This window comes from Pan troglodytes, chromosome 3, assembly GCF_028858775.2.
Source record: "Pan troglodytes isolate AG18354 chromosome 3, NHGRI_mPanTro3-v2.0_pri, whole genome shotgun sequence".
Classification (NCBI taxonomy): Eukaryota; Metazoa; Chordata; class Mammalia; order Primates; family Hominidae; genus Pan; species Pan troglodytes.
The window spans coordinates 119957744-119980978 of record NC_072401.2 but is presented as its reverse complement, the minus strand read 5'-3'; the positions used below and the strand labels follow the sequence as shown (position 1 = coordinate 119980978).

Genomic DNA, 23235 nt, shown 5'->3' with positions numbered 1-23235 from the left:
TTAGGACATGGACGTATCTTTCTGAGGGCCACCACTCTGCCCATCATAGATAGTGTCAATTGTTGTCTTGTGTTTGGTACCCATCTGTTGATGAGGAATGACCAGGCCACATTGTCAAGTAGGGTATACTGGGTTTGTTCATGGGGTGGCAGACATCCAAAAGGGAAGGTAGGAGTGTACGTGGCCTTTTGAGGCTTAGGCTTGGAACTGGCACATCGCTACTTCTGCTACATTTTCTTGGCCAAAGCAAGTCCCAAGACTGCCTCAGATTCAAAAATGGACTTTGCCTCTTGATGGGAGGAGGGGCAAGGCAACATTGAAAAGAGCATTGATACAGGGAAGTGTAGATAATTTTGGCTATTTTTGTAATCTGTCACTTATTCTATATTTGAATTTAAAGGATGTTAGAAATTAAATTTTGACAATTCTTAGTGCCTTTATTGATAATCATATTGCCAGTAATTACTTTTATGGCTTAAAAGAAAGAAGGAGGGAGATTTATTTTAAGTAATGGTTTTACTTCATTATGGGGACTGAATGGGAAAGTTAGGACAGCAGGCTGGAGACCCAGGGAAGAGTTGATATTGCAGCTCAAGTCTAAAGGCATCTGGAAGCAGAATTTTCCTCTTTCTCAGGGAACCTTTTTCTCCTAAGGCCGTCCGCTGATTAGATTAAGCCCAGCCACATTATGGAAAGTAATCTGCTTTACTCAAAGCCTGCCTGTTTAAATGTTAATTAGATCTTAAAAAATACTTTTAAAATACTTTCATAGCACCATTTAGACTTAGACTGGTGTTTGTCCCAAAAATGGCCTAGCCAAGTTGACACATAAAATTAACTGTCACATCCCCTTTCTCTTGCATCATCTGCACTTCTTTGAAAACGAACTTAAATTTTTCTGTGTCTAGATCATTCTCGTCAGAATATAAATATCCTATGATGCCTCCCATCATTAATAAAAGCAGCTTTCCTTGGCCTCTCCCCAAACCTGGATTCAGTTTCCACCCATCTCCTGGCTTTCTTTTAAAGCAAGAAATCTCCCAAAGAGTTGCCTATATCTGCTGTTTTCACTTAATCTCCTCCCACTCTCTCCTGATCCTATTCCAGTTTAGATTTCATCACCACAACCCCACAATACTGTGCTAGTCCAATTACCAATGACTTCCTGTTACCAAATCTAATGGTCAATTCTCAGCTTTCATGTGATTTGACATCAGCAGCAATTTGACACATCTGTTTACTCCGTTCTCCTTGAAATGAAACTTTTACATTTTGCTTCTGGGATTCCACCCGTTTGCTTATATCTCTGCCTACCCCACTGGAGGCTGTGTCTCCTTTGTTAATGTCTCCTCATCTCTCTGACTACCTAGTGTTAGAAGTGTCCTAAGGCTTAGTCTTTGGACCTTTCCAAAGACTTAGTCTTAGTCTTTGGACCTTTCCTTTCTCCATTGGCATTTACTCTCTGGATAACACTTCTCAAAATGTGCTCGCAGGACAGCACCATCAGCATCATCTGGGAGCTTATTAAAAATTCATGTTCTCAGGCCTCAGCCCAAACCTACAGAATCAGAATCTCTTAAGGGTAAGGCCCTGGAATCTGTGTTTCAACAAGCTCTTCAGATGATTCCTAGGCACACTAAAGTGTGCAAAGCACCACTCTAGGTAATTCCATCTATTTTCGTGGCTTTGAATGAGAATGCAGATATTCCTAGTAAAGACCTTTTCCCTGAAATCCAGATCCAATTCCATTCTTCTGGCTCCTCAGGCCAAAAACCTGGGAATCATCTCTGATTCTTCCTTTCTTGCACATCTCATATTTAGTTCTTTAGCTAATTCTCTTGGTCCTACCTTGTCTATTCATCCTGTTTCAAGCCTCTACTATCTACCTACCTAGGTTTTTATAAGAGCCTCCTAATTGGTCTCCCTGCCCTTTCAGTCTGCACAGAGCAGCCAGAGTCATCCATTCAAATTCTAAGTCAGATCATGTCGTGGCTACGGAAACCAATACTCTAAAAACCAAAGTTCTTACAATAGTCTGCAGGACCCTACATTATTTGCCAACCCTGGCTCCCCTATACCCTCTGCCACACACACACACACACACACACACACACACACACACACACACACACACACACACACACCTACCTCTGACCTGGTCTCTTACCACTCTTCTCCACCCGCTTTGACCAGCAACACCAGCCTCTTTGTTGTTCCTTGGCAGGCCAAGCATGGTCCTGCCTCAAGGCCTTTGCCTTTATTCTGCTTAGATGCTCTTCCCCTAGATGTATGCAGGACACGGCTCATGTCCTCATTTCCTTAATGTCCTCATTGCTCATCCTCAGTCTCCCTGGCACCCCATCCATACCACTCCATATCCACAGCACTGAATTACTGCCTGATGTTGGATGTGTTATTTGTACGTTTGTTTACTTATTGCCTGTCTTCCACACAAGAATGTCCACTCCATGATGGTTTTGTTCACTGCTGTGTCTCTAACACTTAGAACAGAGCCTGATACATAGTATATGTCCACATATTCCTTGAATGAATGAATGAATGAATGAATGATTGGGCAACAAAAGCAAGAAGGAGTAGATGCTGTGACTCATCCAGGACCCTTATAATACATACAGACAAATCAGTCCAGTATTTATTTTTATCTTAAAACTAATGAAATAGTGACGGTCAGATGGAGCCTGTTTGTGTTCCTATTACCAAAGGAACATACTTTTGCTAACAAAATAAATTTTTCCTTCTGGAAAGAAAGATGTAAAGTCACATTTACTGAGCTTCTGCTATAGCCCAGTCCTGAGCGAGGTGCTTATTATAACCCTTTTGGTGGTGGTTTTAAACAAATTTTGAAAGTAAGGAAATGTATCATCATCAAAACTCTTCCTCCCTCCTTTTCTGTGTCCATAAGAGGATTATTCAGAAGTTGGGTGCTTTCTGTAGGCCGGGCGCGGTGGCTCACACCTGTAATCCCAGCACTTTGGGAGGCTGAGGCGGGTGGATCACGAGGTCAGGAGATTGAGACCATCCTGGCTAACATGGTGAAACCCCGTCTCTACTAAAAATACAAAAAATAGCCGGGCGTGGTAGTGCGTGCCTGTAGTCCCAGCTACTCAGGAGGCTGAGGCAGGAGAATGGCATGAACCTGGGAGGCAGAGCTTGCAGTGAGCCAAGATCGTGCCACTGCACTCCAGCCTGGGCGACAGAGCAAGACTCTGTCTCAAAAAAAAAAAGGAAGTTGGATGCTTTCTACTCTGCTTTATCTTACCACTCCAAAATTCACATGATCCTGCTAAGCAGCCTTTCTTGCATGGCACACACGTCTTCTTGTTTTTCCCTTATCCTTGTTCATTTATCTCAAGATAATCACTTTCTTTTTTTCTCTTTTCCAATTCTGTTTTATGAACCCAGAATGCTCCACTCATAGCAGATAAATATAATCGTAATTCTAGCAGCACATCTTCTGAAGCAAAAATAAATCTATACCTTTTGAAGTAGTTTTGGAATTATCAAGGATCACTGTCATTAAATCTAAACCCTTCAAGTACCGAGTCACAGTCAAAATTGCTATTGAAGCTTCTTTATCTCTAAGCCTGTTTTTCAAGAACATGCATTTGAGGTAAATAAAAAAGGTATAGTATTTTTTAGCAATTATCAGAACGACTTTAATCTCCCATTCTTTTCTTTGTAGTATTCCATCCAAGATGTGAATTAATTTAGAAATGTAATTACTACTGATAACACTGTTTCTTTGGAGGCAGGGCTTTGTAAATTGCAAATGGATAATTTAAAAGTAAACTTTTTGGAAATTCAGTCTATTGAAGACTATATTCAATATGTTCTGTATATTATGCACACTAATACATTATCATGGCTTTTACCTCACTTTCATATTTGACTCTTTGTTGGTTGAAATGATTGCAATAAATATTGATAATATAAAAATGACTCTAAGCCAGGTGCAGTGGTTCATGCCTGTAATCCCAGCACTTTTGGTGGCTAAAGTAGGAGGAAAGCTTGAGCCCAAGAATTTGAGACAAGCCTGGTCAACAAAGTTAGACCCCATCTCTACAAAAAATTTAAAAATTAACTGGGCATAGTGGTGCACTCCTGTAGTCCCAGTTACTTGGGAGGCTAAGGCAAGAGATGGCTTGAGCCCAGGAGATTGAGGCTGCAGTGAACCCCCTTCACACCACTGCACTCCAGCCTGGGCATCAGAGCAAGACCCTGTCTCAAAAGAAATAAAAAACAACTCTGTTTTTAATGAATCCGATTAACCTTGTGGTCAAAATACAGAATATAATTACAGCGTTTCGATTTCTCTGCTTTTTGTCTCTGCTCATGGTAGCTTTAGTCTTATCTGTGTCTGACAGCAGTTATGTTTGGAGCCATTTTATATTTTAATCTAATAACAATTCACATCCTATGAAATTAGGAGGGAAGACCTGTAGACTTAAAGGCAGGCTAAATCTGTCATCAACATTTCATAAAACCAGTGTTGTCGGTACCAGCTGGGGGCTGGATTGGATGGAATGGGAGGGAAGAGTAGAGAAAGCAACATTTCAGAGTTTGGCAGAAGGCAATTTTCATATTATTAATGGTTTTAAGAATACTAAAAACTGCACCCTTGGTGCCATTTGGACACACTATTCCAGTCTGAACACACTTCCTGTTTCTCCATTTTTTTTTTCCTCTTCTTACACCCTCTCCATTTTTTTTTCCTTTTATTCCTCCTTGTTTCTCTTATGAAGAAAGAAGTGACGGAAGGGAGAAGAGAAAGAGGAACATAATTATTAGGATTCTTTCTTGTTCTCTTTTTAACTCCACACTACTAGATTTTGCTCATAATTTTCACCCCTACACAATTAGAACAGAAAGATATTTTGTATCTCTTATATTCTTCATCAATAACAATTGTTTTTAGTAGAGAAATATCAGATGTTTCCACATTACATGACAGAACTTAAGAGACTTTTGCTGCTTTTGACTTCTCTACAGCGGGCAAAAACCACATGGGATTGCTTTATACCATTTGTGTCTTACATCTCAAGGAACCAGGGATGCAGTTGGGGAAGCTTGAAAAGCAAATTGAAGATCAAAAGACATTTGAGGAGAAAGTTAAGGTTTTTATAGGTTGTATATTATAAATCATTTCTTCTGAGATAATTTTTAGCCTTTTGGAAGTTTCTTTTATTTGAAAAAGTATTTCCTTTATTTATTTATTTTGAGATAGGCTCTTGCTCTGTTGCCCAGGCTGGAATGCAGTGTCACGATCATAGCTTATTGCAGCCTTGAACTCCTGAGCTTAAGCAATCCTCCTACCTCAGCCTCCAGAGTAGCTGGGACTACAGTCAGGTGCCACCATGCCTGGCTAATTTTTAAAACCTTTTTAGTAAAGATGAGGCCTCACTCTGTTGCCCAGGCTATTCTTGAACTCCTGAGCTGAAGTGGTCCTCCCGCCTCAGACTCCCAAAGTGCTGGGATTACAGACATGAGCCATTGTGCCAGGCCAGTATTTCCTTTAAATAGTTGGTTTCAATTTCTTTTCTTACCAGATTTTTTTTTTTTTTTTTAAGAAAATGCTGGCCAGGTGCAGTGGCTCACACCTGTAACACCAACACTTTGAGAGGCCAAGGCAGGAGGATTGCTTGCACCCAGGAGTTTGAGACCAGCCTGGGCAACATAGGGAGAAGAGACCTTGTCTCTACAAAAAGATGAAGAAAAAGAAAATTAGCCAGGTGTGGTGGCACCCACCTGTGGTCCCAGCTACTCAGAATGGCTTTAGTCAGGGAGGTGAAGGCTGCAGTGAGCTGTGATTGCGCCACAGCACTCCAGCCTTGGTGACACAGTGAGACCCCATCTCAAAAAATGAAAAAAAATAAATAAATAAAAAAGAAAGAAAATGCTTACCTATGTTCTAATAAACAAATTGGATAAAAATAAAGTTCTCTGAAGGGTCACGTTGTCAGATTTGAAGCCAAAGAATTACAAAATAGAATTGGAAACTACTATTCTAAAATTGTAACCATTTTAACTGAAGACATGGTAGGTTTTTCCATGACAATTTGATCTGAAATGAACAGAAAGGATTTAGAAAATGCCAGTTTGTGTGAGTGTGTGAGACTGTGTGTGCATCTCGTGTGTGAATATTGAGAAGGAGGGGAAAAGGAGGGAGGAGAGAGCAAGGGTACTCTCTAAATGGAATGTTGGGAAGAACTGGAACCTACTTTAACGGGCTCTTGATGTCTTATTTATCAGATCCAGGTGATCGAGAATGATAGAGCCAGCAGAGGAGGACAAGTTTATGCCACCAACACCAGAGGCCAGATCCCTCCCCTGGTCACTACAGATTGCATGATACAAGACCAAGGTATTTGTTTTTAATTATGCCATTTATTAAGGTTTTAAAATTTCTCACCGTTTTTAAAGCAAATACACTGATACCCTTCAATAATGCTCTTAATAATGGAAAACCCCATTATAGCTGATAATCAGTTCTCTGTTAATCCCTCAAGTACCAAGAGGATGCTATCAACTGAATTTTATTCTGTGCGTATGGAAGTCTGGAGAGTTTCCAGTGAGGTACAGAGCAATATATCTGCTTAAAACAATTATTTATTTTAATTTATGGGTTTAAATTAGTTTATACCCTACTTTGGTTTAATTTATTCACTATGTTGGAAAGCTGGCACGAGCAGAGCAGTAAGGAATTACACTGTTTGAGATGTTAGCAGACCTGGTTCTAGCCCCAACAGTATTTTCTAAGCAGATATTTTTAACATTTTGGGTTCTGTTTTCCCACATTTAAACTGGGAAGAGGAGAAGCTGAGCTGCATCTCTACTGTTCCATACCTCTCAGCTCGAGAATATATTACCCTATTGTTGATGACAAGTTAAGAATATAGCCCGATGAAATCTGATGTCTGAGATTTTGAATATACCATTTTAATGGATCATGTACTCAATCCTAGAAGCATAACATCAGTATACAAACAAGCATTTTGTCTCATCCCAGAGTTGTTGAGCTAGCCAAGTTCTAGTTGGGGATCCTCTCTCTATCCTCTGTGCCACCTTCAGAGCTAACCTTATAGAGTGGGTAGCACAGTGAGGTAGAAAGAGACTTGATTGGGAGAATTCAGACTCCACTCCTTACTGCCCAAGTGAGCTTTGTCCATTTCACCTCTCTCTCAACCTCAGCATCACCCTCAGTAATATGTGGAGACTAAGACCGGCTCTGCAGAGCCAGTTTAAGAATTAGAGGTGACTGTGTGCATGAGTCTTTGTATGTGTGTGTGTGTGTGTGTGTATGCATGCATACACATAAGTATGCTTATATGTGTATAGAGGGCTCAATACACAGAAGGGTTTCATGTAAATTATAGGTGTTGTAGATACTAATATTAAAACAATTCAGATGACTTCATTTATTATTCTAAAAATAATTTTTCCTTCTCGGCCTTTTGGCTAAGATCAAGTGTAAAAATAATTTGTTTCTTCCTCATTACTTAGAACTCATTCCAACTAGTTAGATGAGTTCATATTTGTAAAGGATTTAGGGCTTGGTAGATAATAGGTTGAGGTATATGAAATTGTTGATTTTTTTTTTCTATCACTGTGACCTATAAAAGGTGGCAATTTCATTTCAACCTAATGATAAGTATTATATAAGTGTTTTAATATCTATTTATTTAATATTTAAAATAAATATAAAACAATATTGGGGCTTTTTTCAACCTAAGGAATATTCCTGACCAGCCTCATCTCCCACCTGTTTCTTGCTTTACAACTGCCTTCATATACCAAACTCATCCTCTTTCTCCTCATGCCTCTGATTCTCACATTGTACTGTTTTCTCTGCAACAGCCTGAGGATGGTTTTTTGTTGTATCCTTAGAAATTCACCTGGTATCTAGAACATACTAGTTGACCAATAAATATTTATCGGACACATGTACTTGGAATATATGACTCTCAGCCCTTTAATTGGGAAACATTTAGTTCTTCTAAACTCAATTTAAATTTTCTTTTTCAAGTCTTCTCCAGTGTCTTTTCCCATAATGCTTCATATATATTTCACCCGTATCACATTAAATTTTATTGTGGTTTAGATAGGTCTCTCCCACAAATCTTGGAGCTATCTGGGATCAGAATTCCACTTGTTCAGAACTTCACTCATTCATGCATATATCCAGAAAATGTTTATTCAGTACCTATTATGTGCCAGGCCTCTATGCTAAACCTGAGGTTAATAATATAATAAAAAATATACAAATTAACATTATTATTATAGCTAATAATTGCAAGTACTTAGTATGTATCAAGACAATTTTCTAACCACTTTATATGGAATAATTTAATCCCCCTGTAATGTTATGAGATAGGCGTTAATATCATTCTCATATTACAGAGTGGAAAACTGAGGCATAGAATGCTTAGGTAATTTACCTAAGAAATGTAGCTAGTAGGAGGCAAAGCTAGAATTTGAACTCAAGCATTCTGATGCAAGTGCCTGTGTTCTTAACTTCACTGCCTCTATTCAGAAATAAAAGACACAGCTCTTTTTTTAAATGAGTGAACAATCTGGCAAGGAAAAAGATAACTAAATATTAATTCAGTGAGATAAATGTTATATTAGAAAGATAAAACACATGTTGCCATGGGAACTTAAATGTGAGGTCACCAACCAGATAACTGACCCAGCCTGTCTTGCCCAAGTCGGGGACACCCAAACTGTGTCTTCAGTGAGCAAGTGTAACCCACAAGACTAGGGAGATGGGGGAGGGAAGGGTTGCCAGGCAGAGGAGGTGAATGTGCTAAAGTATGGTAGTGGGAGAGAGCATAATACATGTCAAGTAACAGCATGTGCATAGTTTTTTGATTTTTGAGGGACTTGTGGGTAGTTTTTAAATTGTGGTCAAATCTATATATATAACATAAAATTTATTATTTTAACCATTTTTAAGTATACAATTCAGTGGCCTTAATTACATTCACAATGTTGTGCAACCAAATCATTCTTATTACCTGTTTCTAGAACTGTAAAAAAAATCATCCCACACTGAAACTCTGTACCCATTAAACAATAACTCCCCATTCTTCCACCCCACCCAGCCCCTGGTAGACTCTGTTCTACGTTCTGTCTCTATGAGTTTGCCTACTCTAGGCTCCTCATTTGAGAGAATCATACAATATTTGCCCTTTTCTGTCTGGTTTATTTTACTTAGTATAATATTTTCAAGGTTCATCTACCTTGTAGCGTATATCAGAATTTCATTCCTTTTTAAGGCTACGTAACTTTCCGTCTTTTATACATACTGCATTTTGTTTTCCATTCATCTGTTGAAGGACATTTGAGTTGTTTCTACCTTTTGGCTCTTGTGAGTAATGCTGCTGTGGATATTTACGTACAAGTATCTATGCGAGCCCCTGCTTTCACTTCTTTGGAGTATATACTGTACCTAAAAGTGAAATTGCTGGATCGTATAGTATGGAAAGAGTATGAAGGAAGGAGTGGGTGAGCAGGCAGGACTAGTAAGGTGGCAGGGTCTCAGTCATCGTTCTCTCTCCTTAGCCTGCAGCCTAGCCCTTGGCAAGAAGAGAGAGCTGCCCTGGTATGGAGCCCCAAAGTTGGCCCAGTCATACCCTTTTGCTATGAAGCCCCTTTGTCTGACCTGGCTTATTTGCCAATAGTAATAAGCTTTTTAGGATGTAGCTCAAGATTCTCAGACTTGTACAGAAATTCACAGACATAAGTACAATATAGAGCTGGAAGGAACCTTGGACTTTATTTGCTCAGCTCTCTCACTTTACAGATGTAAGGATAAGGCCCAGGGAGGTTAAGTGGCTTGCCCAAGGCCATACAGCTGGTTAGGATCAGAGCCAACAAAGAAAAGTTTAAAATATTCTTAAACTTTAAAATATTATTCCTTTGCCTTTGGCTCCAGGATCTTATTTTAAGATTCCACTTGTCCTTTGGTTCCCATCCTTTAAGACCCTGTTCAAGCACCTCATCCTTCGTGTGGTAAATTCTGGTCCAAGTGACAGAGTCATTGTCTCCCTTCTTCTATTTCTTAATCTATTTGCTCTTCTGTGATGCTTACCATGCTATGTTGCAATGATCTATTTTTACTGTCACTCTTTCCAACTAGATTGTGAAGCCAGAGACTTTACTGTATTCTGTTTCTAAGCCCTTTCCTGGAGCTTTGCTTAGTAAATGTTTGTGGAATGAATTTATTGAATGTTTTCAGTAAAATTATCCCATAATGCTCTTTATTAAGCATCTCAAAAAGTTTCAAATCTTAGTTCCTGTGGTTGCTAAATTATCCACGGTAGCCAGACCTTTTATGCCCCACTGTTGTATACCTGTTTATAGAAACAAATTCTCAATTGCTTTTTCAAATTTTATTATTTGTGCACATTATCTTCCTGAACGAAGCATTTGTTTAGTCACCTTTAGAGCTCATTCATTTATGCATATTTCACTGTCAAAAAATAAACCCTTTAAAGGTAACAAATATCCAGCTTCAATATTTTATTGGTAATTTTAACGAGTATAATTGAGTGCAATGGAAAATTAAAATAAACTTTCAAATACTTTTAAAATTCTTAGTTCATGGTCTGTATAACATTGTGTAATGATGATAATAAGGAAAGTTTTGTTTAAATATGAAACAAACACTATTAAGCATTCAAGCATACTTACATATATTAATATTACCTAAGAGTTCCTTTACTTGTATTCCTGCTGCCAAAAGTCTGGTTTCCTCCTCTGTTACTGCTTACCTGGGCTCTTAAAGCAATGGACCAGTTTACCTGTCTGTATTCTTTTTCTATTCCTAGAAGCTATCTAACTTTGGGCAGACTGATTTTCTTCAATTACTTAATTGATCATTTTACCCTTGCCAAAAAAAGTTTGATTTTTTTTTTTTTTTTGAGATGGAGTCTTGCTCTGTCGCCCAGGCTGGAGTGCAATGGCGCGATCTCAGCTCACTGCAAGCTCCGCCTCCCAGGTTCACGCCATTCTCCTGCCTCAGCCTCCCGAGTAGCTGGGACTACAGGCGCCCACCACCATGCCTGGCTAATTTTTTTGTATTTTTAATAGAGACGGGGTTTCACCATGTTAGCCAAGATGGTCTCAATCTCCTGACCTTGTGATCCACCCGTCTCGGCCTTCCAAAGTGCTGGGATTACAAGTGTGAGCCACCGTGACTGGCCTTTTTTTAACCCTGACTAAAAAAATGTCACGGTTGCCCATGGGCAGACAGGGTTGGTCTCAACTCCTCATCCAGCATTCCAGGCCTTGACAACCTGGACTCAATTTTTCTGGGATGTTATAGAAATTTATAATTGGTTCTAATCCCACTTTTGCCACTTACTAACTCTTTGACTTTTGGAAAGTCACATAACCTCCCGGTGTCTCAGTTTCCTCCTCAGTAAAGTAGATTATAAATATATTAATCCATAGAGTTATTGTGGGGCTAAATGAGTTTACATGTAACAGTCTTAGAATGATGTCTAGCGCATTGGCTGCTGTTATTATTATCACCCTTGTTGTTAGTACTATGTCTTCCCCTTCTCTCAGATGCTCTGCAGAGCAGCCCAAGGACTGGATTCAGCCTGCAGTCATGTTAATTTGTCCTACACAGTAACTTCTTCTGTTTCTATTTGAATTAATTGTCATTATTTAAAAATCAGAATACATTATATAAAAATCCGAATTTCCAGTTTGTCCTAAAAATGTGAAATCTGGCACTAGTAGCTTGGAAATGAACAGAATAAAAGCTTTTTTAAGTCCAACCTCCCGTTCATTTCAGGCCTGCATCTGTGCAGCAAAACATGGCCAGAGAGAGGCTCACAACCCCGCCACAATCGCTGTTTAAGCTCAGGACCATAAACTTCCCAACATACTGTATTTCTCAAGTCTTTTCACTTTTCCACTCTCCTTAGTGACTATTTCATACTTTTTCAAACCTGCAGCACCTTCTCTCGCATCTTTCTTTTAGCTGCTTTACATCCTCCTTTCAGAAAGGAAATTCCATGCACCCCACCACCACATGGACCCCCAGTCTCAGCGCATCCTCCCACTGTGCCCACCTGCATTTGGCCCTCAGTGAGCAATCTGTGCTCCAGTCGAAAGCCAGCCTCTCTCCCTGTGCACCACTCAAGTATATTTCCACAGTAAGTTTCCCCTCTTCCTCTTAAATCATCAGTATTTTTCTTTCTACAGAATGATTCCCATCTTTTTTTTAAAAAAACCTTCTTTCATCTTAAAATATAAAAATGTTTTCTTGATCCACTTCCCTTACCAGCTAGCACTCTTTTCTTTCCACCCCTCTACAGCAAAACTTAAAAGGACTATTGCCAATTCTTCTCCTTCTGTTATCTCTTAAACTCACTCTGAGCAGATTTTTCCCTAGCATTCCACCAAAACTGCCTCTTTAGGATCTCCAGCAGCACCATCTGGCACAGATGATCGTGCCTCCGCATGATACACATCCTACACTTCACTTCAGGATGCTAGGCTCCTCGTTTCATCCTTCTCAGTCCTTTGGCTGCTTTCTTCTCCTCCTCTGACCTCCTTATCTTGGAGGACCCCAGGGCTCAGTACTTGGTCATCTTCTCTTCTTTGGCCATAATTATTCCCTTGGTGGTTTTAACCTGGTTTCATGGTTTCAAATACCATCTATATGCTAAGAATTCCCAAATGTGTATCTCCACCCCAGACTTTAGCCCAGTCTCCAGATGTACATATCTAATTGTCTACTCAGCATTGCTGTATGACTGTGTAATAGATTTCCCAAATTGGACATGTCCCTGACTAGATTCCTGATCTCCACCCGCACACCCGTTAAAACATCCCTTCCCTTTCTGCAGCCTTTACTTTGTCAGTTGGTGGCAATTTTATGCTTCTGGTTTCTCAGGCCAGCAATCTTAAGAGTCGTTCTTGACCATCACGCTCTCTCACACTCACATCTTCACACCTTATATGCCCTTAACAAATAAGTCACTGTACCTTTGAAATATATCCAGAATTTAGCCACATCTCAACACTTCTACTCCTGTCAGGCTGGTACTGCAGCAGCCTCCACATGGTCTCCCTGGTTCTACTCTTCTCCACTGCAATCCATTCTGAAAATGCAGGCAGAGGAACCTACATTACAGCATGACAGTCCTCTGTTCTAAAGCCATCAGTGGCTCCCCATTTCATTGGGAGAAAAGCCAGAGGGCTTAAAATGGTCTCAAGAGTCTACCTCATCTGGCCTGTTGCTTCGCTGAACTCCACACCAGTTGGTACCCCCCACAGTGGCTCCATTCCAGCTCCATGGGCCTCCTGCTGTCACTCTACTCCGGGCATGTCCTTCCCCAGATACCCACTAGGGTAAATCGCTTGCCTCCTATGACTCTTTGCTCCAATGTTACCTTTTAAATAAGGCCTACCTTGTAAGTATTTAAAATTGCAATCTGCCTGCCACTTCTTGGTACCCCTTCACTAGATATGCTTTTTTCACAGCATTTATCACCTTCTAATGTCCTATATAATTTACTTTTATTAGGCGTAATATTCATTGTCTGTGTCCTCTGCAAGAACATAAGCCCTGCAAGCACCTAGGACAGGGCCTGAAATGTCTTAGACATTCAGTGAACATTTGATTGATGATTACATTCTTTTAGTCATAATATTTTATTTCAAAATTTATCTTAGATAAGTTATTCTAGTGATACAAATATTCTTTATGTCATAGATATTGTTTTAACACTCGGATATGCCATGAAGTATAGATATTTTGGTCAGGAAGCCTAACATCTATTAAAAATAGTTTAGGGTGTTTTTGAAAATAATATTTCTATTATAAGTAGAATTTTCATTTTGAAATTCAATTTCCAAATTTAGAAAAAAATAGTCAAATGGAATCATATTTGACAAAGTATCACTTGCTAATATGAAATAGTATACAAATGCTTACCTTTCCCATAAGCAGATAGAAGAGGATGAAGAAGAAATGATTGTGATTCAAAAATTTTGTTCTGTCATATTTGTGTGTCTCTTTATTTTTTCCATTGCATCTAAATGCCTCTCAAATATATAGTAAGGCTATATTAAGACTCTGCTTACGGAAAATAATAATAACTAAGATACTTCTTTTATATCTTTGCAGTAGGATTCAGAGTATTTTTATTTTGTAAGAAATTACAGTATGCCTAGAATATAGATTGTAGAATTGCACAATACTACTTTTTTAAAAAACAAATCGTGAAGAGAGTTTTACAAATAAGAAATAATGCAATGCATTATCTAGAAGTACCTTTATAAATATTTGAATATCTTAGGGAAGGTTTTTTTCTAAACAAGTTTTAAGTGTATCCTTTTGAATGTTTCAGGAAATGCCAGTCCTCGATTCATCCGTTGTACAACATACTGTTTTCCATGCACGTCAGATATGGCTAAGCAAGCTCAGATTCCATTAGCTGCTGTCATCAAGCCCTTTGCCACCATTCCTTCAAATGAGGTAAGAATGATATATAATAGCAATTCAATAATTTATCAATTCCAAAATTACTATTTTCTCACAATTTTCTTATACATTATTCTATAATATAACCAGGAAACTGGAATATATTTTTATAATGCAAAACATCTAGTAATTGAATTCATCAGGAAAACAAATAATCCAGCAAGCTATGGTTTTTGGCATCCTGTACACCAAATACAGATGGACTGCGTCACTTTTTGGCATATTGTAGTAATGCACACATACAGAAAATATAGAATGTCACACAGTAGAAGTATTGTGACTTGTCACAAGGCCCTGATACCCTAGTTTAGAGCCCTTACATTGTGGGTGTTCTGTTGAGGGAAGATGATAGATCCTATAGTCCTTGATCTATTAGAGCAGATCTTACTACATCTGCTTAATTATCACTGGGTCAGGATACTCATCAACTCCTACTTAAAGATTAGAAAGTATGGGATAGATAAATCTGTATATATTGATTTGAAAATATGTGCTCAAAATACAGTTGAGCGGGAAAAAAAGATAAGTGGTTTACATTGAAAATCTGCAGTGTCAGGATGCTGCCAGTGGGTATTTGATCTAGACTTCCAGAAACAACCCAATTCCAACCTACACTGCTGCCATTCCTTCTTTTGATGCCCCTGAGTGATGAATGCCCACATGCGCACAGAAACACAGGCACTATAGCAGAGCAAGTCACACGGGAAGAAAAGCTTGACTTCCAGCTGGAGCTGTGACCATAACCCATTGTAGTATCCAGGTAAGCTAGGCCGAACCACAGATTCCTCTTGCTGCACTAAAGGCCAGAGCCCCAGTATTCACTCCCAGCATAAACCTCAGTGTTGGATCTAATGATCCTTTGAAGTAGGCTGATGTAATGTACACCTAGCAGCATCTAAGCAAGAGGCAGAGCATCTGCAAGAGCAAACAGATTCGTTCCCTTTCTTGGGCTCACCACACCAGCTGGTATGGAGAGTAAAGCAGTGTGAGGAAGGGGAGGAGGAAGCTATGGTGAGTGGGGCTTTATGTCCACTAAGGGAAAGAAGAGAGAAAAGAGAGATGTGTGATGTGTGCAGTAGCTTTCATGCCCTTTGGGATCTTCACTCACTGTCCTTATGAATGTAATGTAGTGCTGCCAACACTTCCTTTTGGGAGTAGAGTGAACTGGCTTAGAGTAGGTCATGGGAGAGGCATTGAACTGTTGTTAGAAGCCAAACTTACGTGTGGTATGGTTTCATATTTGCAAATCAAGATGTACATTCAGTATCTCCTTTACATATTTTAACCATAGTCTCTTCCATGATGGTTCTAGAAATTTAATATAATATTTATAAACACCTCATTAAACTCACTATGCTTAGTATGAATGAGGTAGACCAATATGTATTGACAGAGATGCCGCTATGTACAATGCATGCATTTTAAAGAAAAACTTAACTAGAAGTATTTTCAAAGCTATTTTCAACATTGTGTTTTGAAAATTTTCAAACATACAGAAAATCTAAAACAATTTCATAGTGAACACCTATATCCCTGCCACCTGGATATTACCATTAACATGTAACTACACTTGTTTTGTCACATATCATGATGTTCATCTGTCCATCAACCCATCTTTTTTATTCTGATCAGTTTCAAAGTAAATTGCAGACATTTAGACACTTAATACTAGATACTAAATACTCCAGAATGCATATCATTAGGTAGTGTTCAAAATTTGCTTACGGATTATTTTCTCATTTGAGGCAAAATTCATTTACAATAAAATGTACATGTCTTAAGCGAACGTTTATTGAGTTTTGACAACTGTGTATACCTATGTAGCTGAGACACCTATCAAAACATAGAACATAATTGCCACCCCAGAAAGTTATCTCATGCCCTTTCCTAGGCGACCCCCACCCCTTCACATAACCTCCCTTCCCTGGCAGCCACAGTTGTGATTGTTTTCTGTGATAGATTTGTTTAGCCTATTCTAGGACTTCATGTAAATAGAATGATAAAGCATGCTCTATTTTGTACAAAGGTTCTCTTACTCAGCATAACGTTTTAAAGAGCCATTGTGATGTTGCATGTATCAACAGTCTGTTTCTTTTTTATTGCTGAATAGTGTAATTCATTGTATGAGCATACCGCCACACCTTGGCCTACTATAAGAGGTTTTAGGCTGGGCACGGTGGCTCACACCTGTAATCCCAGGACTTTGGAAGGCTGAGGCGGGTGAATCACCAGAGGTCAGGAGTTTGAGACCAGCCTGACCAATATGATGAAACCCCATCTCTACTAAAAATACAAAAATTAGCCGGGTATGGTGGTGTGTGCCTGTAGTCCCAGCTACTCGGGAGGCTGAGGCAGGAGAATTGCTTGAACCCAGGAGGTAGATGTTGCAGTGAGCCAAGATTACGTGATAATCTTGGCTCACAAGATTGGAGACAGAGGGAGACTCTGTCTCAAAAAAAAAAAAAAAGTTTTTATGTGCTGACTTCATATGCAGGTATCTATAACAATATGTAGTATTGGTCTTTTCTTTTGAAAGTCAATTACTGTACTTTTAAATAAGTAAAACATAAACAATCAAAAGATGAAAAGGGCATACAATGAAAAATAGGCCTCTGCCTACCTCTGCTTCCTCCCCTTTCATGTAGCCCTTACCTGTTCTTTGTGATTCCTTCTAGAAATAAAATATGCATATAACAATATATAACTATCTATCCTTCAAAAAAAAAAGTATGTAAATGTAAATGATAGAATGGTACACACATTGTTCTATACTTTTTAAAATTAATATATCTGGCGCTGATTTTATATTATTTCCTACAGAGCTACCTCCTTCTTTAAAACAGCTGGGTAATATATTAATATGAGAAATATTATAACTGTACATACAAAATCAATTTTGAGATGCATACTGTCAAAAATGTGAAACTTTTATGAATCCTAAAATTGAGGAAATGTATTGCCATCAGTGTGCCTACAAGAACCATCCCCACAGCTTTTCTCAGGGGGATGGGGTTGCTACACATGTGCAGCCTCTGACTTATTTGTTCCTTTGCTATCTGAACCTTATCAAAGAGATCTTTTATTTTCATAAACAGAAGATACTTCTACCTTGATGGAAACCTGCAGCATATATAAATAACAAAATATCATAGGAAGCAATTCTATTGTATATCAGTATTGTGGATACATAGGATTTATACACATGAATAATGTCAGTTTTGGCTGCACCTTGTTAATGGCAATGAGTTTGCATGGTTTTCAGTTATCTACTAGCAAAAACCCCCTCCTTGCCCCTTCCTCGTGATAAAGCTGACCTGGGTCAAATATCCATGAAATAGAACAAAACTCAGCAATTGTTCACACCCAAAACTAGAGTCTGGAACCTTCTTGTTATCATCATTTAGTATTAATTATTATAAAATTATTCACTAATGTCTTCTGGAAAATAAAACCTGGCATTTCAATGCTGTTGAAAAAAATCTTTCAAACATTAGTTTAAGCCTCCTAAAAAATGCATATACGCATTTTATACATAAATTGAGTGGGTATGGTTTCTATTTTCCAAAGTTGTTTGTTTTAACCAAATACTACCTACCCAGTAACATAGGATCTTTTAGTAAGGACTTGTGCTGCATTTTCATCTCTGTGCTTTCCAAAGTATTAAACAGGAGGTTAGAATGGTAGCTTATTTCTGGAATCTGACTTAGGGAGACGCTCTACTTGTGAAAATAACATACTCTATTCCTTTAATGTTGTTGGAGACTCTGAATACTGACTATGTAAATGTATTTGACAGTACTGTTTTCTCTACTCAGGCTCTCTCTACACAAAGCCCTTTCTTTTCCCCTAGACATTCAAGAATAGAATTACTCTGAATATATTTAAGAATTACTTCCCTTTATATAGCAGTGCTTCCTGGTTTGAATGAAGACACTCTCTATTTAAAGGAGTACTTTTATTTTTATTTGTTGAAATAGACTTAGAAGTCAAAAAATAAGGACTGTGAAAGGGATGCTGCAACACCAGGAAGAAGTTCCTCAGGGGCATGTGCCCAAAAAATGTCTTCCTTTTTGGGCATGTAGCTGGACCTAAACTTGGAGAGCCACCAACATTAGGGAATTATTGCTGCTCTACTACACCAGCTAGCTAGATGCAAGTCTGTGTGCTACCAAGTGTTTGGGCCTTCTTGACAGATTCTCCTCTTTTGGCTTCCATGACACCGTCCTGGTCTAATTTTTCCTACGTCACAGGCAGGGAACATTTAAGTTCCCTTTATTATTTTCCTGATCTCTAATTTGGAGGTTAGTCAAGGCTTGAACTTGGGATCTTCTTTCCACTCTCCTTAGATACCCTATCCCCTCCAAAAACTAAATATCATCTGTAACAGCTGCTGCTGCTACTGATGGGAATAATAACAGTCAAAATTTATAAAAAGCAAAATTATGTTTTTTTGTTTTGTTTTTTAGTATTTATTGATCATTCTTGGGTGTTTCTCGGAGAGGGGGATTTGGCAGGGTCATAGGACAATAGTGGAGGGAAGGTCAGCAGATAAACATGTGAACAAAGGTCTCTGGTTTTCCTAGGCAGAGGGCCCTGCCGCCTTCCGCAGTCTTTGTGTCCCTGGGTACTTGAGATTAGGGAGTGGTGATGACTCTTAATGAGTATGCTGCCTTCAAGCATCTGTTTAACAAAGCACATCTTGCACCGCCCTTAATCCATTTAACCCTTAGTGGACACAGCACATGTTTCAGAGAGCACGGGGTTGGGGATAAGGTTATAGATTAACAGCATCCCAAGGCAGAAGAATTTTTCTTAGTACAGAGCAAGATGGAGTCTCCTATGTCTACTTCTTTCTACACAGACACAGTAACAATCTGATCTCTCTTTCTTTTCCCCACATTTCCCCCTTTTCTGTTCGACAAAACCGCCATCGTCATCATGGCCCGTTCTCAATGAGCTATTGGGTACACCTCCCAGAAGGGGTGGCGGCCGGGCAGAGGGGCTCCTCACTTCCCAGACAGGGCGGCCGGGCAGAGGCGCCCCCCCACCTCCCGGACGGGGTGGCTGGCCGGGCGGGGGCTGCCCCCTACCTCCCGGACGGGGCGGCTGCCGGGCGGAGGGTCTCCTCACTTCCCGGACGGGGCGGCTGGTCAGAGACGCTCCTCACCTCCCAGACGAGGTGGCGGCGGGGCAGAGACACTCCTCAGTTCCCAGACGGGGTCGCGGCCGGGCAGAGGCGCTCTTCACATCTCAGACGGGGCAGTGGGGCAGAGGTGCTCCCCATATCCCAGATGATGGGCGGCCGGGCAGAGACGCTCCTCACTTCCTAGATGGGATGAGGCCGGGAAGAGGCGCTCCTCACTTCCCAGACTGGGCGGCCGGGCAGAGGGGCTCCTCACATCCCAGACGATGGGCGGCCAGGCAGAGACGCTCCTCACTTCCTAGACAGGGTGGCGGCCGGGCAGAGGCTGCAAACTCAGCACTTTGGGAAGCCAAGGCAGGCGGCTGGGAGGTGGAGGTTGTAGCGAGCCAAGATCACGCCACTGCACTCCAGCCTGGGCAACATTGAGCACTGAGTGAGCGAGACTCCGTCTGCAATCCCGGCACCTCGGGAGGCCAAGGCTGGCAGGTCACTCGCGGTCAGGAGCTGGAGACCAGCCCGGCCAGCACGGCGAAACCCCGTCTCCACCAAAAAATACGAAAACCAGTCAGGCGTGGCGGCGCGCACCTGCAATTCCAGGCACTTGGCAGGCTGAGGCAGGAGAATCAGGCAGGGAGGTTGCAGTGAGTCGAGATGGCGGCAGTACAGTCCAGTCTCGGTTCGGCATCAGAGGGAGACCGTGGAGGGAGAGGGAGGAGGGAGGAGGGAGGAGGAGAGCTATAAATTTTAAAAATATTTATTTACTTATCACATTAACCTACTTATCCCCATTTTAGATATAAGTAAACTGAGGCACAGAGTTAGATAACTTGTTAAGGTCAACAGCTGCTAAATAGCAAAGCTAGGATGCAAAACCACACAGACTCTGGTGTCTAAAGTACTCTAAAGCACTGCGCTGTTACTCATTCATTCATTCGTTTTTACATTTTCAGTCCCATACTCACATATCCAAACACCTCTCTGAAATCTCTCCTTGGGTGCTTCATAGAAACCTCAAACTTAACGTGTCCAAAAATGAACTTCTGATCTCTGCACCCCAAACCTGTTTATTTTTCCACATATCAATAAGTGGCACTATCGTTTATCTAATTGTGTGAGACAAAAATAAAAAACTAAACAATTATAGTTAATAATAGAAAATGAGGGACATGCTGCTATTTTAGATGTTCATAATCTCTAATCAAGGAAATAACAGTTTTAAAGTATCTTTTCTAAGCAAATGTATTACTTGAATACTGTTATTCTATGTATAAAGTCATCTTTAATTATCTTCCTCTACTATAAATGATTTATTTCAGTGTTAGTAAAATTTTATGTTTTGTTTGCTTATCTAGTATTGCCATCATTACTGCAATTTTAAAATCTTTCCTTAGAGATAAGCTGCTTTGGCATCTACCAAAGTATTTATTTAGTACAGTGTTTTTTAAAATTGGTTCCATTGTTTGACAGGTTCCAACATTTCTAAGCATGCTATTGTGTTAGCAACGGCCTATAAAAATAAACCTAACCCAAGCGGTTTGGACGAGAGGATGTTCCTTAGGAACATTTGCTTTGGAGATGTTTGCTATTTCCAGGGGTATATCTATGTTGTCACTGTTTAAATTTCGTATTCCTTACCATACGTTTTAAATTTTTATGTCTTTTAAGTGAAACCCATCCCCACAGCCAGTATAATTAATTCTGAGGTATATATGTAGCAAAAGTAATTGGTTATGCTGTAAACCCTTTTGTTTAGTAAACTGTGTTTTAATTTTTGATGCTGTATTTTAGGAACTGAGGTAGTATGGTGTAGAAGTCCAGTGCAAAAGGATTGAAGATTATAACTAATTTAATTTTGCATTTTTTTCTCTAAAATAGGAAATGTTTATCTTTTGGACAAGTGCATAGTCTAATTATACATGCAATTAAGTAATTTCACCTATAAACCAGATGGTAGAAGCTTTTACTCCATCTGTGACTAGATTCAGGAATATCTGTGTATATTTTTCAGTTATAAATGGATATAATAGTCAAAGTAATTTCCTTGCTTATTGAATTAGCAAGGATAAACTTTCATCCAAGACTCAACATTTCAGTTGCGTTTTAATCCCCTCCTTACTCTGTGCTAGGAACTCTGCTGAACTTTAGGAATTTGGAAAACAAGAAAAACAAGATCAGTTACTCTTGCCTAGGACTTAATAAAAATTTTTCACGAATGCAGCTAACTTTCGTACAATGTGAAAAAGGCTCTGATGGGGATAGCTTCGTTGTTATATGGAGCTTATTTTCTGGGAAAATTTTACCTGAATTATGACTTAAATAAATAAGGACTTTGTCTTGTTAATAAATGCTGTTTAGGCAGGGCGCGGTGGCTCACGCCTGTAATCCCAGCACTTTGGGAGGCCGAGGTGGGTGGATCACGAGGTCAGGAGATCAAGACCATCCTGGCTAACGTGGTGAAACCCCATCTCTACTAAAAATACAAAAAATTAGCCTGGCATAGTGGCACGTGCCTGTAGTCCCAGCTACTCGGGAGGCTGAGGCAGGAGAATCACTTAAACCCGGGAGGCAGAGGTTGCAGTGAGCTAAGGTTGCGCCACTGCGCTCTAGCTTAAGTGACAGAGTAAGACTCCATCTCAAAAAAATAAAAATAAATAAATAATACATGCTGTTTAAATCTTTCTTGTTAATGATTGTTTATATTTTGATAGATTCAGCAGGTCTAAAGAGGGTACCATTGTGGGGGAAAAAGGAATGGATGTCAAGGAACCGATTAATGGAGTTAACAAGAAAGGAAAATTCTGTTAGAGAATAAGCCCAGCACCAATACGTTACGTCAGTAATGGTCTTTACATGTCACCTGCAAAAGGAATTGCTGGTCATGCATTTGACTTTTCAGCTAATCTTGCTTGCATGCGTTGACATAGTTTTGGCAGAACTTACAGTGCCTCACTGTAGTAGTTTATTCACGATGACCATGTCATCCCTTCTTTTAGGAAGATAGCAGCTTATGTAACAGGTGTAATCCCACTTTTATAGATGATGAAGCTCCACAGGTTCTGGGGCTATTAAAATTACCAGCTGGTAAGTGATATGCTGGAACTCAAGATTCCAAATTTCAATAAAACAGTATTTATTTTTCTTGCTGGCTAAAGTTTTAGCAATGAGCCTCTTGCTCTTCCTGGAAGCTTGTGAGTTATCTTGAAATAATCATTTTAGAGTTCTTAAAGTCTTTTTGACCTTAAGCCTCTGCTTAGTACTCCTTGTAGGCAAAGACTATCCAGAGTTCAGCAGTGGGCTGGGCATAGAGGTCTTAGTTGAATAAATGCACTCTTCTCAGGGTTGTAGAGACATTTAAAAGACAAAAATAAACCATATCACAGAATGGTGGTTGATTTGTAGGTATTTTAGGCCTCTAATTTTTTTTAGCACAGTGAATCTTAGTTGTTCCTTGGCAGCAGTTGGGTCTACTGATAAACATGTTGCTAATGAAATAAACATTTTTTTAAATCCTACTTTGGATATTTCATGTCTTTTAAATGACTACCAACTTCATTTATAACCCTGTTCA

At 39.6% G+C, this 23235-nt stretch overlaps 1 protein-coding gene across 12 annotated transcripts in view; it reads left to right on the top strand.

Annotated features, from left to right (window-relative positions):
* The window catches only part of SEC24D (SEC24 homolog D, COPII coat complex component), a 115522-nt gene that overhangs the window by 26502 nt on the left and 65785 nt on the right, over positions 1–23235 (top strand). For all 12 annotated transcript variants that reach the window (XM_054683841.1, XM_016952109.2, XM_016952111.3 and 9 more), the window contains 2 exons: positions 6271–6382; positions 14391–14518. In XM_054683841.1, coding sequence (XP_054539816.1) covers positions 6271–6382; positions 14391–14518 — 240 coding nt within the window. The remainder of the gene's footprint in view (positions 1–6270; positions 6383–14390; positions 14519–23235) is intronic.